At 34.7% G+C, this 15,174-nt stretch overlaps 1 protein-coding gene across 1 annotated transcript; it reads right to left on the bottom strand.

Annotated features, from left to right (window-relative positions):
* Positions 1-4,857: 4,857 nt before the first annotated feature.
* On the bottom strand, positions 4,858-14,755 carry LOC126840651 (uncharacterized). Its single transcript, XM_050576531.1, has 5 exons — positions 14,262-14,755; positions 7,680-8,693; positions 7,465-7,542; positions 6,936-6,990; positions 4,858-6,808 (listed from the first exon to the last, which is right to left on the bottom strand). Exons 2-5 carry the CDS (start codon positions 8,631-8,633, stop codon positions 6,123-6,125), a joined length of 1,773 nt encoding a protein of 590 aa, XP_050432488.1. The 5' UTR covers positions 8,634-8,693; positions 14,262-14,755; the 3' UTR covers positions 4,858-6,122.
* Between the last annotated feature and the right edge of the window lie 419 nt (positions 14,756-15,174).

Raw genomic sequence — 15,174 nt, 5'->3', positions numbered from 1 at the left:
AAATTATAATGTCATTACTTCAATGTGTGTCTATAGTATTATACTCGAATTATACTATTATACTGTCTATACTCTAATACCATTTGGTATAGAATTCTAGAAGCGGGACCGGCATTAGAGGGGGAAGGGGTTTGCAAGCGGGGCTTATATTCAGAGCCTCTCGCTTAAAATTTAGAAAAAACGTCAAAATCCATAATAGCAAATAACTAGAAATTAATATTTTCAAATATTTAATCATATTTTTAATTTTAGAAGAAGAAAATGGTTCTCTAATCAAATTGGGTTCGCCGTTGCTCTATAATCTACATTGTTCAAAGCAAAAAAATTAAAATTTATCTACAAAAAAAAACTACATATACCTATATATTAAATGACCCGGGGCGGATAGGTAGTTTTTTGTTAATGCAATAAATATTTGAATTGAGCCGCAAAAGAGGAAAAAACAATTTACTAATAATAATTGTAACCACAGTCTAATTGTTTTAAAAAAAAATTAATATATTTAATTGTACAATAATTATCTGATGATAATTTCTAAAAAAAATTAACTTCTTTCAAAAAAAAAACACACATTATAAAAACAAAATAAATGACTTTTCTTTTTCGTTTGATAATACCTACTAATTTTGCTATAACATAATTCTCTATTTAAAAAAAATTATCTTATATTGTCATTATTTTATTGGTTTATAGATAAACCCAAATTAAAAAATCCAAAATATTCTGTCAATACTAAATACCGAAAATATGAAAAAAAAAATATGTGTTACAAAAAACATGAACCGGACCATAACAATAATAATTCATAAGCTTAGTTACACCTACCCTCATAGTAAATTTATTTTATTATAAAAAAAAATTATGGGGTCTATCCGCCTACCTATCCCTATAAATGACATAATATCCCTTGCATTACGGATTGCCAGTCTTATCAATTTCAATATCGATCGTCTCCGCTTAATGTCTGTTCAAGACCTATAATCTGTATAATTTTATTATCCACTTATTATTTTATTTGTTAAAATAATTAATAACTAATAAGTGTCTTAACTGGCTACAATTGCTTTAGGAAAAAAATATAGCATACAAAATGGATTTAAAAACATAATGAAATCGCAACCAAAAAATTAAGAAAATATAAAATTTTATTACTTTTTAAACACCTTTTTTCGTCTACTTTTTTTATTTATATTTTGAAATAACTTCTTGAAATTAATAAATCTTAATTTTTAAAAAAAATTCTGAGGCATTAAAAAAAAATATTTGCCTCTTATTTAGCAAGATGCCCTACAATAAAAATTGTAAATTGACTACAATCAAAGTGTAATTGCCCCTTTTTGGGGTATTTTTCTCAGACTTTTGAGATTTTTTATTTATGTGCTAGAGTTCTATTCTAGGCCTACCTTCGGTCTTATTTTCAGACCTAAATTCCTAAATCTACTTGAAAAAATGAAATAAATAAAACATTGCTATCCCTTCTAAAGGTTTAAGATATTTTTTTTGTTTGTCAATGTTTATCAGTAGTACTATGTTCAAGGAATATTCCATACAAATTTGGAAATATTGGGCTATTTTTTAAAATGTTATAGAGTATCGTTATTTTAAGTTGAAAAATATGTAATTTGTTGGATATTTTTCTCAATTTTGAAGAAAAAGGGGTATTTTTAAAAAATTTTATAAAAATTAACCAAAAAATAAATTGACTCGGTTGAAATTTATTAAAACCCCTTTTTTCTTTAATATTGCCTATATTAAACCCCTTAAAAACTACCCGTTTTCAAACCGCCTAACAAGGAATGTGCATCAATTGTTGACTTACGTTGAAGAAAACCAAATTAACTTTCAAGGAAATACTTGTTATTGAGCAAACATTTTAATATTCTACACTTTTTATACATTTTTGATCAACTTAAGAGGACGCTACCCATTTGTAATTTATCCGTGAAAATGGTTTTGCGGGGGATAAGAATTTGAGGGCGTTATTTACAATAAGCATGACAGAAATGCCATGCACCCTCAGGCGACCGAACTGGCATAAAGTTAGCTATAGCCCTCCCGGTCAAATACACCATTCGAATATTTTTTTTCATACGAATAAATAAATTTACAATAACTATATACAATTTTTACAATTGGATAGAGAAGAACTTTATATAATTCATATAACTTTATAACATAAATACGTTTTTGGTAACTTATGCACAATCAAAATTATTTTTTCGTGAAGATTCATTTTTAGAATGGAACATGCTTTAGCCTTGGCTTCCCAACTCGAAATCGACAAGAAATAGCGTGAGCTGGTCTACTTCTGTTAAGATTGATTTGAATCCACCTGATCATTTTTGTGTGGTCGGTCCCTGTGCCTCTTGCCTCAGCACTTCTACTCATTAGGGTGGTTCTTATTTGCACGATTTCCGAATTTCCCTATTTTAACTTGATTATTGTATTACAAGAGCAAATTTTTGATGTAAAAAATTTTATTCACATGAAATTTCCAGGATAAGTGTTACTTTTTAGCATGAATTAATAAATTATCTTAAATCGTGATTTTAGGTAAAAATATGTTAGATTTTGCTTAAAACCGTATATGGAAGTTTGGTTAATCTACTGCTAATACTGGCCTCACATACTTGTCCTGCGCAAAACAGTTTTGATAGGGGAGGGGGAATTGTAATTTATCCTATACTCTATTTTGGTAGTTAATTTATTTTTCGGACTATCACAGGATTCTTGAAAGTGATTTTCATATGTTTTTACATCTCTACAAGTTTAAGCAGACTGAAAATAACTCGCTTAAATTTGGTTTTAGAATAAAAGCACCACATTGTTTCCAAAGTCTTGTCGTCTTTCGTTTTTGTTCAGGTGTTTTTGCTCTATAACCATCACGAAGCGAGTAAAACCTATCCTGTGAAAATATGTTTTAACGCTGGAAAATTGGGTGTATAACAATACATTTTTTGAGACAGGGGTGTACAGCACTATACACCTGTAGATGGCTCAGATATATTAGACATGGTTTGTTAGAGAATATAATTTGAAATAATGTTTAGGAATGACATTTTTTTTGAGCTGTTTTTCAGTTTCATCTTGTTCTATAGGCAAGAATTAATGAATTATTACTGGCAGTTTCTTTATCAAAGTTACTAGTTAAAATATTATTTTTTAAGGCTCTCTACCGACACTAGTGGAAAAAAAAACCAACTTTGTACAAACTATTGTTCGTCATTTCACAAACAATTTTTTGTTGTGTAGAAATTTATCATCTCTTCATAGTCAAATTTAAATACATTTACTGTACCCTTTAAAAATCGGTATATCCGAAATAACACTTGTATGCAAAACACGACCTTCAAAATTCAACTTTCGTATTAGTGACTTCAAAATTAAAATTGTGGGTAAGTATCTAGAATAATAAGTATAACAATTTACTTTCATTGTTATAACTTATAAACATTGAACAACACTCTAGTTTTCCAATAGCTTTTTATTATCTTAGATCAGTAGAGTAGTTTACATAATATATGTATATAAAGAATAACTACTTAGATATTTGTATATCTAATTACTATTATTAAAATATATAGTAAAATGTATAGGGATACACCAAAATGAAGTGAGTATTTTTTGTTTCTTTTTTACAAAAATCGAAGAGAAGTAAAACATGATTTATAAATTATGTTTGACAAACTTAGAACAATATTCAGTCTTATAATAAAAAATAAATAAATAATTATTACATGATAATAATTTGTATATGATGTAACAAAACAATGTAAGAAAAATATGCACATCTAATGTATGAGATAAAATAGTAATATAATTAAAGTATTTATATAATAAATATAAATTTAAATATTAAACCTAATAAACAATTTTCCTAAAAAAAATTAGTAAAAAATAATATATATGACAAAAGTAACTGAAATTTATATTAAAGTAATAATAGTAATAACTATAACTAATATAATAATCCTAAACAATAAAAAAAAAGGTCCTTATTGTACAAAAAAAATTATCCGTAATTGCACCTGCACTTTCAATACAAATGTAATTAATTTAATTTTCATACCTTACTCAACCAAAATTATAATTTCATTAAACTCAAGTATTAATTTAATTTTCATTTATAATTACGTTATCCTCTTCAAATCATTTTTCAATAATTTCAACTTTTATTAACATTATAATGTTAAGAAATCCTAAGATATTTTATCAAAACACAAACCAAACATTTTTCAATGACCAAAATAATTAAACAAATTTAGTCGAAAATAAAATAATAATAGTATATATAAATATATAAATATCAATAAATATATTTTTTAACAAAATATATAATAAATTTAATATTTCTTATCATAATCTAGATAAAGACCCTTAATGAAACCCAAAATAGTCGAACAAAAATAAAACAATGATTCAAAAACTTACCATTTAAAAAAAATGTAATTTAATTAGAAAGTGTGTTGATTATAAAAAAGATAAATACTTTTTTAATTTTACTTCGAAATGTACTTTAAACAGAACACCAAATAGTTATAAAAAAATACTTATTTAACTACATTTAGTCTATTAATAATTTACACAAACCAGACAATTGTAAATTAAATAAGAAACAAAAATAACTTAAATTTTACTAAATTATAATAGTTTAACAGTCCTGCTTAAAACATGAACATGTGAAATGAAAAGAAAACAACAAAGCTAAACATGTTTAAATTGCATTACGCCCAGGCAAGTAAATTCATATAAGAATTATATACTTTAGTAGATCTATTACATACTTAAAAGTGAATTGAAACTAAATTAATATTACAATTAAATTCTATAAACAATTAATATTTTTTTTTAATTTTAATTTTTATATTGTATAACGAAAAGCCAACTCAGTCTTAAATTTCCGTCTTTTTATTCTTTAATAACATGTTTGTGTAACTTCAATAAGAACAAAGACGAAAATGTTTAAATCAAACCAGTCAAATTATGAATCAGTTCTTTTACAAATTAAGGCTACTCAGTCTTATTATTTATCTATGTGAAATGTAACTGTTTATGTTATTATTGGCCCCGAAGTGGTATTTTCTAAAACTAATGAACACATGAATTTCATTTTGTTTTTAACACACTGAGCATTGACAAAATTAATCTTTAACAATGATTATGTAACATATTGACATAGAACTGTATGAACACATTAGTTATTTATTATTGTAAGGTACCAGTGTAGATTTAACATTAAAAAAACAGTCTCCTTGGTTTAAATTAACTAAACAAATGTTATACCACAATATGTATTCTATTATTATTTACTACTTAACTACATATAATATTTTTAACAAGTAGCAGTCTTATGCGGTTTGAGATAATATCTGTTTCAAGAAAAAATAATAGTAATAATAATAATAAATGGAGGGAATCATTTAAGTGAGGGTAAAGTGAATAACCATTTTATAATAATAATAATAAAATAATAATTAAATCAATTTTTTTTTTTTTATATATTATTATTATTATTAAATATTTACTTTTTACCTATTGATTGAGGTATTTACAATCGGGGTACCTATAGCTTTAGGTAGGTTTTGTTAAGAGGAACTCTTGAATAACAATAATTGAGCAGTTGATGGATTGAACAAAGTTCGTTAACGACATACATCCAAGAACAGATATTGTCGACAACAAATTATTTGATTGGCTACTTGAAACGACAGTTATTTTGATTACTCTTTTGTCAGACTTTAAATTACGTTAGAATACAGATTTTAAATAGAATTTATGTACAAAATATGTACTTAAGGTTTTATTCAATATTTTTTCAAAGTTCGACTGGTCCAAAAGTATATCAATAATAAATTAATAAAAGTATCAACTAAAATTTAAAAACAATTTCATTATAAAGAGTTATTTTTCAAACCAACAATACAATCTGTAGTGCTCCAACTAACAACCCTGGTATGTCACTATTATAGGCCAAAGCTCATTTTTTTGGACAGTACGACTAAAGCTAAAGAAGGGCTAGACAGTATTTATCCAATAGCCTAGAATTAAGATTTGGGGTTCAGTTAAATTCAATATTTGAATTTGGATTGCACACACTTCCCTTTGAAACTTAACCACAAACTTTAGTCCCTGTCGTCGTTTCCAGCAGCTAACATGGGCACGGAGGGTGTTTGACTTATAGGTGCCATAATAACCCTGGATGTGGGTGTCGCTTGCACAGAAGACTCAGACTTACGAGATACAGACAGATCCTGTGCTTGGTCATCATTGTCTGTGGGAGTTGGTGATCGCGTGTCTTCCCTGTGCCCGGCGTATTTGATCAGTTCAGGACTGCAGGGCGAACCACCGTCTTCCATTCTGTCTGAGCGAGGCGAATGACCATTGTTGGACGTCTCGTGATCAGAGGATTTGATAGATACTCCAGATAGGCCAAGCGCGTGATGTAAAAAGCCAGCAGTAGCATGTTCCATAGCTGAAGAATTACCAGATTCATCTTCGGGTCCAGACATCTGTCCCGGGAACATAACACCACTAGTGCCTTGGCCTAATCCATATGCAAAACCTAAATTGCCGTTATTAACCCCAGATCTGCGAAATGGACGACTTGTAGTTATGCCAAGTTTCTTCACTTTATCGTAAAGGGTACGCGAAGGAACTCCGAATTTTCTAGATGCTTGTAATGCGCTCATGCCCGTTCGAACTGCATCTATTGCCGACATAATGTCTTGTCTTGTATACTGCTTGTATCGTTTCCATTCGGGTTTATGAGACGGCACATATGTTGCGATTCCCGGAGTTACAACACCTCCTATTTAATATACAAATTTTAAATTAAATATAGTTTTTTTCAATTTTCTAAAATAAGAAGGAGAATTATAATATTTCTAACAGAACAAGTAATAGTAGTTATTTTAAGTTTTAAAAAAATTAAATACCTTTTGAATCTCCATACATTGATTGTGGAGAAGACGAATTGTTCATTTTTCCCATCTACAAAAATTTAATTTATTATAATTATGGTTTGGTATATATACATACATTGTAATATTTTCACTAAGAAATGTTTGGTATTTTAGTAAGTAACTCATAAGTAACTATGTTATGTTATACAAAATTATTATCTAATTTTATTGCATTGTTATTATATAGTGACATTTACTTTCAGGTATGAATATTAATTTATTGCAGTGCGCTTATTAGTTGCCGGTGAAATAATGTGCACGACAATCATGGAAGTATGGAACACGTTTTACCAATGACCATACTAACAGTAATTATACTTAAAAAGTAGTTAAAATTATTTTTTAGCAATAAACAGTGTTCACTTTACTATGTTTAAATAATATAAAGAAATTGAGTAGGCACAGAGTCTACAACAAACGATAACTGTTTTTAGTAAGACATTGTAAAAAACGATCTCATTCCAAATACCAAATAATTCTTATTACGTATAGTTTAACTCACTCTCATAATTTCTTCATCATCGTTCATGGACATATCAGGAGGGTAAGGCGAATGTGGTTCTGATCCTTCAATTTTTATCTGTAAAATAAACACGAAACGTTAATTTTCAGAAACAAAATTGGTGTAGTAAAATGTTTGATAAACATAGTAAATAGAGTGTTAACGTAAATTGTAAGTATGTTAATTCAATTAAAAAAAAAAAAACAAGTTTTTACTTTTGAAAACTGGCTGCTGTGTTCAGATCCGTTAGATTGCGGTCGGTGATGTTCCATCGCCTCGGAGCCGCCGTACATGGCCGGCGCGAGTTGCTGAGACGAATCCGCTTGGCCTTGTCCCAGAACCGTTCGCAGTATGGGGGTGTCGCGGCCCATCAGCATGCTGGACAGCTTTTTACGGCGAAGTGGCGACATGCCGGGGTATCCGGCCACCATAGTGTCGTACGTGCCGCCAAACATGGCGTTGGTGACAGGCGTCGAGGACATCTGAAGTGCAGGCATCGGCCACATGGGCACGTTGCTCCTACCGGCCCTGTGTTCGGTCAACGGCGGCGGAGACGACGACATCGACTTGCCGTAATAGTTCTTATTGTAGAACGGCGACTGGTGGCTGATGCCGGTGCTGTGTGGCGGCGAACCGTTGTGCTCATTGTTGTTGTTGATGTTGATTGCCAGGTCTTTGGGAGCGCTCGTATTACCGTCGGGCGACACGTGGTTGGGCGACGAGGTGCTGATGATATTGCGGTCTTCGTCGACGGTGGCCGTCGCGCCCGGCGAATGGTACGAGTTGTCCTGGACCAAGCCCTTGACCTTGAGCATTTCGGCGACTTTGAGCAGCGCGGCCAACTGATCGTGCGCGATGTTCACTTCACCCTTGTACATGTAATCGAGGATGGCCTTCATTTCGGCGTGGCCCACGTCTTTGAGCACCACAGCCGAATGTTTGCCAGGGACTTCGGCGAACACCGACTGGAAGTAAGACGAACACGCGGCCAACACCATTTTGTGGCATTTCACCGGCGGCCCACCCTCGCAGAACAGCGTGGTGTCCGTGAACTCTTCAGACTGGAAAAGCTGAACGAACACGTTAGTCAAGTTCGTTTGGTGGTTGTTCCACCGCAGACAGTATTGCTGGTCCTGTCCAGCGATCGTGTTTATATGGTTGTTGGTCATCTTTGCGTTTTTTTTATTATGTAACGTCAAACAGTTTTTCTTCTCAATGTAATAACAAACCTGAAAAAGAAATTGAAATTCGACATAAAAACATATGCATTTTAATTGGATAAAAGTAGTCACAGTCAAAAGTATTCGCTGTACCCTTAAGTCCCTGTAACCTTTTTATTCATTTTGTCGTTTAAACAATAGTAGAATACACATAATAAATTAAATACTATTTCTCAGTTGGAACTCCACGCTGTAGTGAAAATTGGACAATACAATTTAGTTGCAATTTATGAAAATGCAAAAAAAGGTACTGAACGGTAAAAGTTAGTTTTTTCAATGACATAATATATTCCGTTTGGGTAATAACCATATAAAAATGGCACAACGGTACTTCTGTAAATAATATATTTTATATTATTAGATTTAATATCGGCTAACATATTATCATCATAACGACCGAGCTAATCTATTAGCGGCGTCTCGAACGCGCTACATTCGTGTCCAAGCGACCGGACTTACCAGATTTTGCCGTTTTACAAAAACCAATATCATTTAGGTATTGTGTAGGTGCGCTAAGTGATTTTAAAATTAGACCGTCTAGACGTTTTATCGGAACCCAAACGAAACGACGATAATAATTATTTTGCTACGCGATAATACCGTCGTTGACCTCTACAACGGCTATAATATTATAATTATCATCAAGTTGTCTGTTGTCATAATATTATTATAATAATATAAAACACCACGCCACGAATTCGGAGCGAAAAGCAAAATGATTGTATACATTTATTGTAGGGCCATCGACGATGAAATTAGACCTAATATGACTTCAAGTAAGCTCCGAAATCGTCTGTACTCACAAAATTACCTCCAGTACATGTACATGGGGAAAAAAAAGACACCTGTGCCTGGTCCCCACGGCCGGCTTAATGTCGTTTGAAAAAACGACTCCCTAAGTGACAGACCATGACATCATCACCGTCTACGGCAACCACTACTGTCGATTGTCTATACACCCTGTATAACAGCAACGTCCAAAGAACAACGAGCCGTATCGTTTTGATAGTTTTTCGGTCATGTGAACAACGTTTGCTGCCGTTCAGCCACCCCCGTAAACTCGGCACAACCGGTTAACAACCCGCAGACGCCGCATACAGAGCGGTGACCGACGCTGAAGTCATCAAAGGATGCCAACTATATCTTAAAATCGCTCAAATAGATTCTCAAATAAGGAGCCAAATCAAAAACAACACTATAGTCGGAAAAAAACTGGCCAACAATAAAATAGTAACGACTGAATGTTGTTCTAAAATGCTTAGTTTTTATAAGAAATGGCGCACAAATAATAATATTATTTTTAAAACGTCGATAAAACTGTTTTTATAAAAACGAAATGTTGAATTGAAGGTCATATTATTTTTATCGAGATTCAGCAATAATCAATAGTAATTAGTAAGACGCCGATTTGGGGTGGTGTCTCGGCCATCGGCATCAGATAATCGGAACGCTCTGTATACACACCACCCACACGCCGGCATAAAAAATTATTTTTAAAAAACGTTCCTTTTTTTTTTTTTTTTAGTTATTACTATGTATACATACAATAACGGCATCACGTTGGCCCGCGTACGCGAATACGGAATCAGCTCCCCAGACACAACAACAACCCTCGAACGGGACACGCCACGGTATTTTCGTTAGGTATACAATATACATATACATAATGGTCTGGTGGTCTGCCCAGACGGACTACACAACCACCGCCTCCCCCCCCCCCATCACGTCGACCGCCGGTGGCAACTATTTTTCACGTTTTAAGTAGGTAAGGAGAAAAAATCAAAAAGAAAGAAATTGCGAAACACGACAATTGTCTGGGTCTGATGGCGAATAATCCGAGGGTGTCTTTTTCTTTCTCTTCAATTTCTCTATATTATTATGCTACGCTATCACTACCGACTACCTGTTCGGGGCCGTCTGGGAAACACAAACCTTTTAAACCCTTGCCAAAAAAAAAAAAATAAATAAATAAAAACTACATATAAATCATACTTGACGCGTATAATAATATATACATAATAATGTAATAAAAAAAAAAAACTATACCTCGTACCGCAACGGTTGTGTATTCAAATAATCATCTCCCGTACACGAACGCAACCGACGGTCGACGGACAACAATAAATCGTACGGTCGTTAGTCGTTGCCGATCGCCTCTCTTGTCTATACTATACGGCCGTAGATTTGTATTTACCTCTTACGCCTTTTTTCCACCCCCGTAAGGTAAATAACAACCATTATAACAATAGCGAAACCACGTATCTACCCCCCACCCCTACGCTTCTCCTACCCATCGCTTGACAAACTAGAACTTTTATCCCTAGATACAATTACTGCTCGAGGGCAACAAACGAATTTACATATTGTTCTATGTACCATTTTAATGTGAGCGGCTAGAAATAAAAACAAACCTCCATCGTCGATAGAATAGATTATTTCTCAATTGAATCTAGCTTTTGCTGTATATTTCAACTTGTCTCGGGGACACTACAAAAACAACTGAATCCTAGGCTGCCAGAGGTAGACAAAATATTAGCAGCCGAGTATAACGGAAAGACGGCGTAGAGCGAATGCAGACGCCTTTTTGTCTTCCGGTCGGTCGACCGAAGTACTCTCGTTTTGAAATTGCCCACGGGAACCATTCCGATTGTCGAGTTAAGACTGACGCCCTAGGTTTTTTGTTATGTCGACGACAATATGCAACCGGAAAACCGCAGACGTTTTGGCGAAGAAAACCACAGCAGTATTTCCAACAGAAATACCCACGGTTTGCAGTGCTATCTCGAAATGTGTGTTAAAAAAATATCATCATAACGTTAACAAAACTATAGTACGGCCTACGGAGGACCCTGAAAAACAAAAACGTTTGATCGTTACGCAACACGACTGTATAAATAGTAGTTTTGCTTATTTTTAGCCACAAACCGTAATAATAATATTATTATTACTATGAGCGTAGAACCGCGCAAACGGCGATGAACTATGGAACACACATCCGCGTTATTTGTTTATATTATTATTATTACTTTTTTTTTCTCTTCGACCAACATCAACATCATCATTATCATTATCATTATCATTATCATTATCATCATCATCATCATCATCATCTCCGTGGTGTTCGTTATCTATCGGGCGGTCTTCGTGCGTATAACACGAAAATTGTCATTATTCAAATAATAACGTTCAAAAAATTAAAGTACACCCGCGACGACGACAATCGCCATTTCTTTATCTGTACTGTCGCCATTCAAAATACACACATGCACACGCTCGGCGAATGTCAACAGCTAAATGTCGGAGATACAACAATACGAAAAAAAACAAACAATTATTATTTATTAATATTTGGATAAGCCGAAATAATGATAATGACGTTTCTGGAGTTTGCTTTTTGCCAATTTATCGGCGTCGAATCGAAATAAAAACGAGCGCGGTGACGACGACCGACCACCGCCACTGCCACCGGAAGATATAATTATTTTTAATGTATATATTATATTTTCCTACATCCGAACGCGAAATTATCATTTTACCTACCTGTATATCATATATATTTGTTTTTAACGGACCAACAAATAACTAATGTTTATGGAAAAAATACTGTGTAACCGTGTGCGGAGCAGCGGCGATGGGAAATAGGAAGTGCGCACGGTTAACTAACCGATGAAAGCGGGGGCGGCAGCGACGGGAAGGGGAGGACCAGTGGAAAAATTACAATTTAGGTGCGGAGGGGTTGCGTAGGCGCACCTTTTTTGCCGGCTGTCTTATACACGGCACAATAACGACAATAAAATGCAAAAACAATTATCTCCTCCATCCCCCCCTCGGATGAAAACGCAGGTCATGCCATAATTCTCGACAAAATTAATATATTGCGCAAATTATGGCTGTTGTTGTTGGCTAATATGTTATTGTTACTTTTGCTATGTTACTGCTGGCGGAAAAGGGTTGACAGTCGAGAAGTTTAACCGTTTTGACTCAACAAAACTTTCCCGCGATCCAACACAAACTGATACAGGTGGACGACAGCTGCAGGTGTGTGTGTGTACTGAAATTGCAATCGCGCAAGAGTCCTTGACATGTCGTTAAGTTTTGACAAAAAAGCATCTGAGCATTATGAAAAAACCCGGCAACTCCGTGTGGAATCCAATAAATATTATTATATCATGTCGTCTGCAGAAAGTTCGACAAACATTTGATAGGACACGCGGAACACTGTAAGTCATAAATGTTGCCAGGTTTCTAAGCACTCAGGGGGACTTACCATGCCACGATAAATGTAGTCTCAGTATATAGGGCTTGGGACAAGTTTTGAACTTTCGAAAAGGTCGGTTGTCCATTTTTCTTTTCGGTACGGAGAGTGTTTAGTGTTAGTCGCAGAACTGTCAGGAAAACACGTCAGCCGGCTGGTAGGCACGGCTGTTACACGACAGATAAATAACATTATTATGTCGACCATCCTGAAAGGGTTAAAATATCATAATACACGTATATAAAACGGGCAAGTCCAATCGGATTAGGCACTTTTGACAAGTTTACCGAGCTTTCATTTGGCGCGCAGGACTAGTGTGGTACTAGCAAATAGATTTTACATTCGTCAAGTCAGCCGTTTGGCGGGTTTTTTCGCGAAGACCCTTCGAGGAATTTTCCATTCGTGAGCAAGACCGTTGGGGGCCATCTGCTGGCTAATAAGAAGCAAAAAAAAACGGCCGTTCTCATACGGGACATGGGAGCGAAATGTCCGTGTGTCCCGTATAGGGTACAAAAGCGGCGCGTTAAGGGGTTAACCGGTTTAAATTTGCATACAGGCGAATATTTAATTTCGCCCGAACAGAAGAACACACGATTCACACGCGCTCACCCCGCAACGCGTTTGTGAATACCGCGCAGACGTCGGTAGCAATATTCGTCCATAATTTAAGTACAATGGAAGCGATTTTGGTCGAACGCGCCCGCATTGGAAATTAGTTAATACTATAGCTCTATCGACGGCGATGATGATGATGATGATGGTAATAGTGATATTGTTAAACGGCGGCACAGACTAATGTAGTATTGCGCAAAGCGATAAAACGCCGCAGTTCGCCAACCAGTACACCAAACAATAATACCAAATAACGGATAGTGTTTATACTTTTATCTAATCGACGATGTACGGATTTTACAAGAGGTTTACCGATTTATATAGAGTATAAAATATAATATGATCGTAATGAAAGCCCTAAATCCAGTACACCTATACCTACGTACAGGTACTAACCCAACATCCTTTGGACGGTGGTAATAATAAATAAATTAAACTTAAAAAAATAACAATTAAAAAGTACGAGAGATATAATAAATGTGCACATTTTCCAAGAGAAAATATTATTTGAGATGTAATGGAATCATTTAGAGGACAAGATTACCTTGTTAGTTTCGGATGTCTTAAACGCAGTGTCAAGAAAAAAATATTAAAGACGAAAATTAATAATTGTTGAAAATCGCGCATTACTTACTTTTCCCCCGTACTTTTCAATATTAAAATAAATTTGATCATAATAACAATAACAATAACAATAATAATATACATACCGGAGTGATGCATTTCCAGGTGAACCGGATCGCAGACGGCGGCCAAATCGGTCAAGTCGGTTCGCACTTTTGGGCAATGACGTCACGCGATCTCGGTAGATAAATAATTGGCGAAACGCGATAAAAATTTTTAAAAAAATTTAATCAACAAAATATTAATAACAAAACGGAACTTTAGTAACGTCTCTCGTCTTCGGTGCGGACGAAACGAACAATAATAATTAAACTACGAGTATATATAAATATATATATATAGGCAATAATAAATAAACAAAAATATACTATGGAAAAAAACAATTTTTTTTTTTTTTTTTTTATAAATCCGAAAGCCGAAACGATGGTGATATTACGACGATGAAGAGATAATGGCGCGCAACAACTCGTCTCGTGTTTTCGACTCCGGGCCGACTGTGACGAGACGTCGGTGCGGTTGAGTGTGCGACGTGCGTGTGCGCGACTCGGCTGCAGCGGTGTGGTGCGACTGTGATAGTTGTAACGCCGGCGACAGGGTGCGCCCGAATAATGCAACTATAATGAAAATACAGTCGGTGCGAGTGAGCAAGCGAGTGTGTGTGTATCTGCCGGTCTGGTCGGCTCGACGCGCGCGCCGTACAGTATAACGTTATATTGCTGCACTCGGTCGTCGCACACGCACTCTCTCTCTTTCTTTCACTCCCACCGCGAACGTCCGCCCTCGTCTCGCTCTCTCCAAAAAAAAAAAAAACGGGTTGGTCGGCACACACGCACCGCTCACGCACTTTTTTTCCTCCTCCTCGTCCCCACCGACGCCGCCGCCGCCGCGCCGAATAGGTCCGCATAATATTCAGTAATGGGCTCTTACGTATATAGATATTATACGTATGTATGTATATTCACCATACGTCGTGTTATCTGTCCATCTCTCTCTCTCTCT

This window comes from Adelges cooleyi, unplaced genomic scaffold (assembly GCF_023614345.1).
Source record: "Adelges cooleyi isolate 19-005CV unplaced genomic scaffold, UGA_ACOO_1.1 ACOO_flye_CR_arks_rails_tigmint_CR_PRNA_108, whole genome shotgun sequence".
NCBI classification, from domain to species: domain Eukaryota; kingdom Metazoa; phylum Arthropoda; class Insecta; order Hemiptera; family Adelgidae; genus Adelges; species Adelges cooleyi.
Note: the sequence above shows the minus strand (reverse complement) of the source record. Positions and strands in the feature narration are given on the sequence as shown.

What these genes read in the sequence shown, in the direction of transcription:
- LOC126840651 (XM_050576531.1), bottom strand. Translation starts at nt 8,633, where the DNA reads ATGACCAACAACCATATAAACACGATCGCTGGACAGGACCAGCAATAC. An exon ending in ACAGCAGCCAGTTTTCAAAA is followed by an intron (nt 7,543 to 7,679) that starts GTAAAAACTTGT and finishes TTTATTTTACAG; the next exon opens with ATAAAAATTGAAGGATCAGA. An exon ending in AATGTATGGAGATTCAAAAG is followed by an intron (nt 6,809 to 6,935) that starts GTATTTAATTTT and finishes TATATTAAATAG; the next exon opens with GAGGTGTTGTAACTCCGGGA.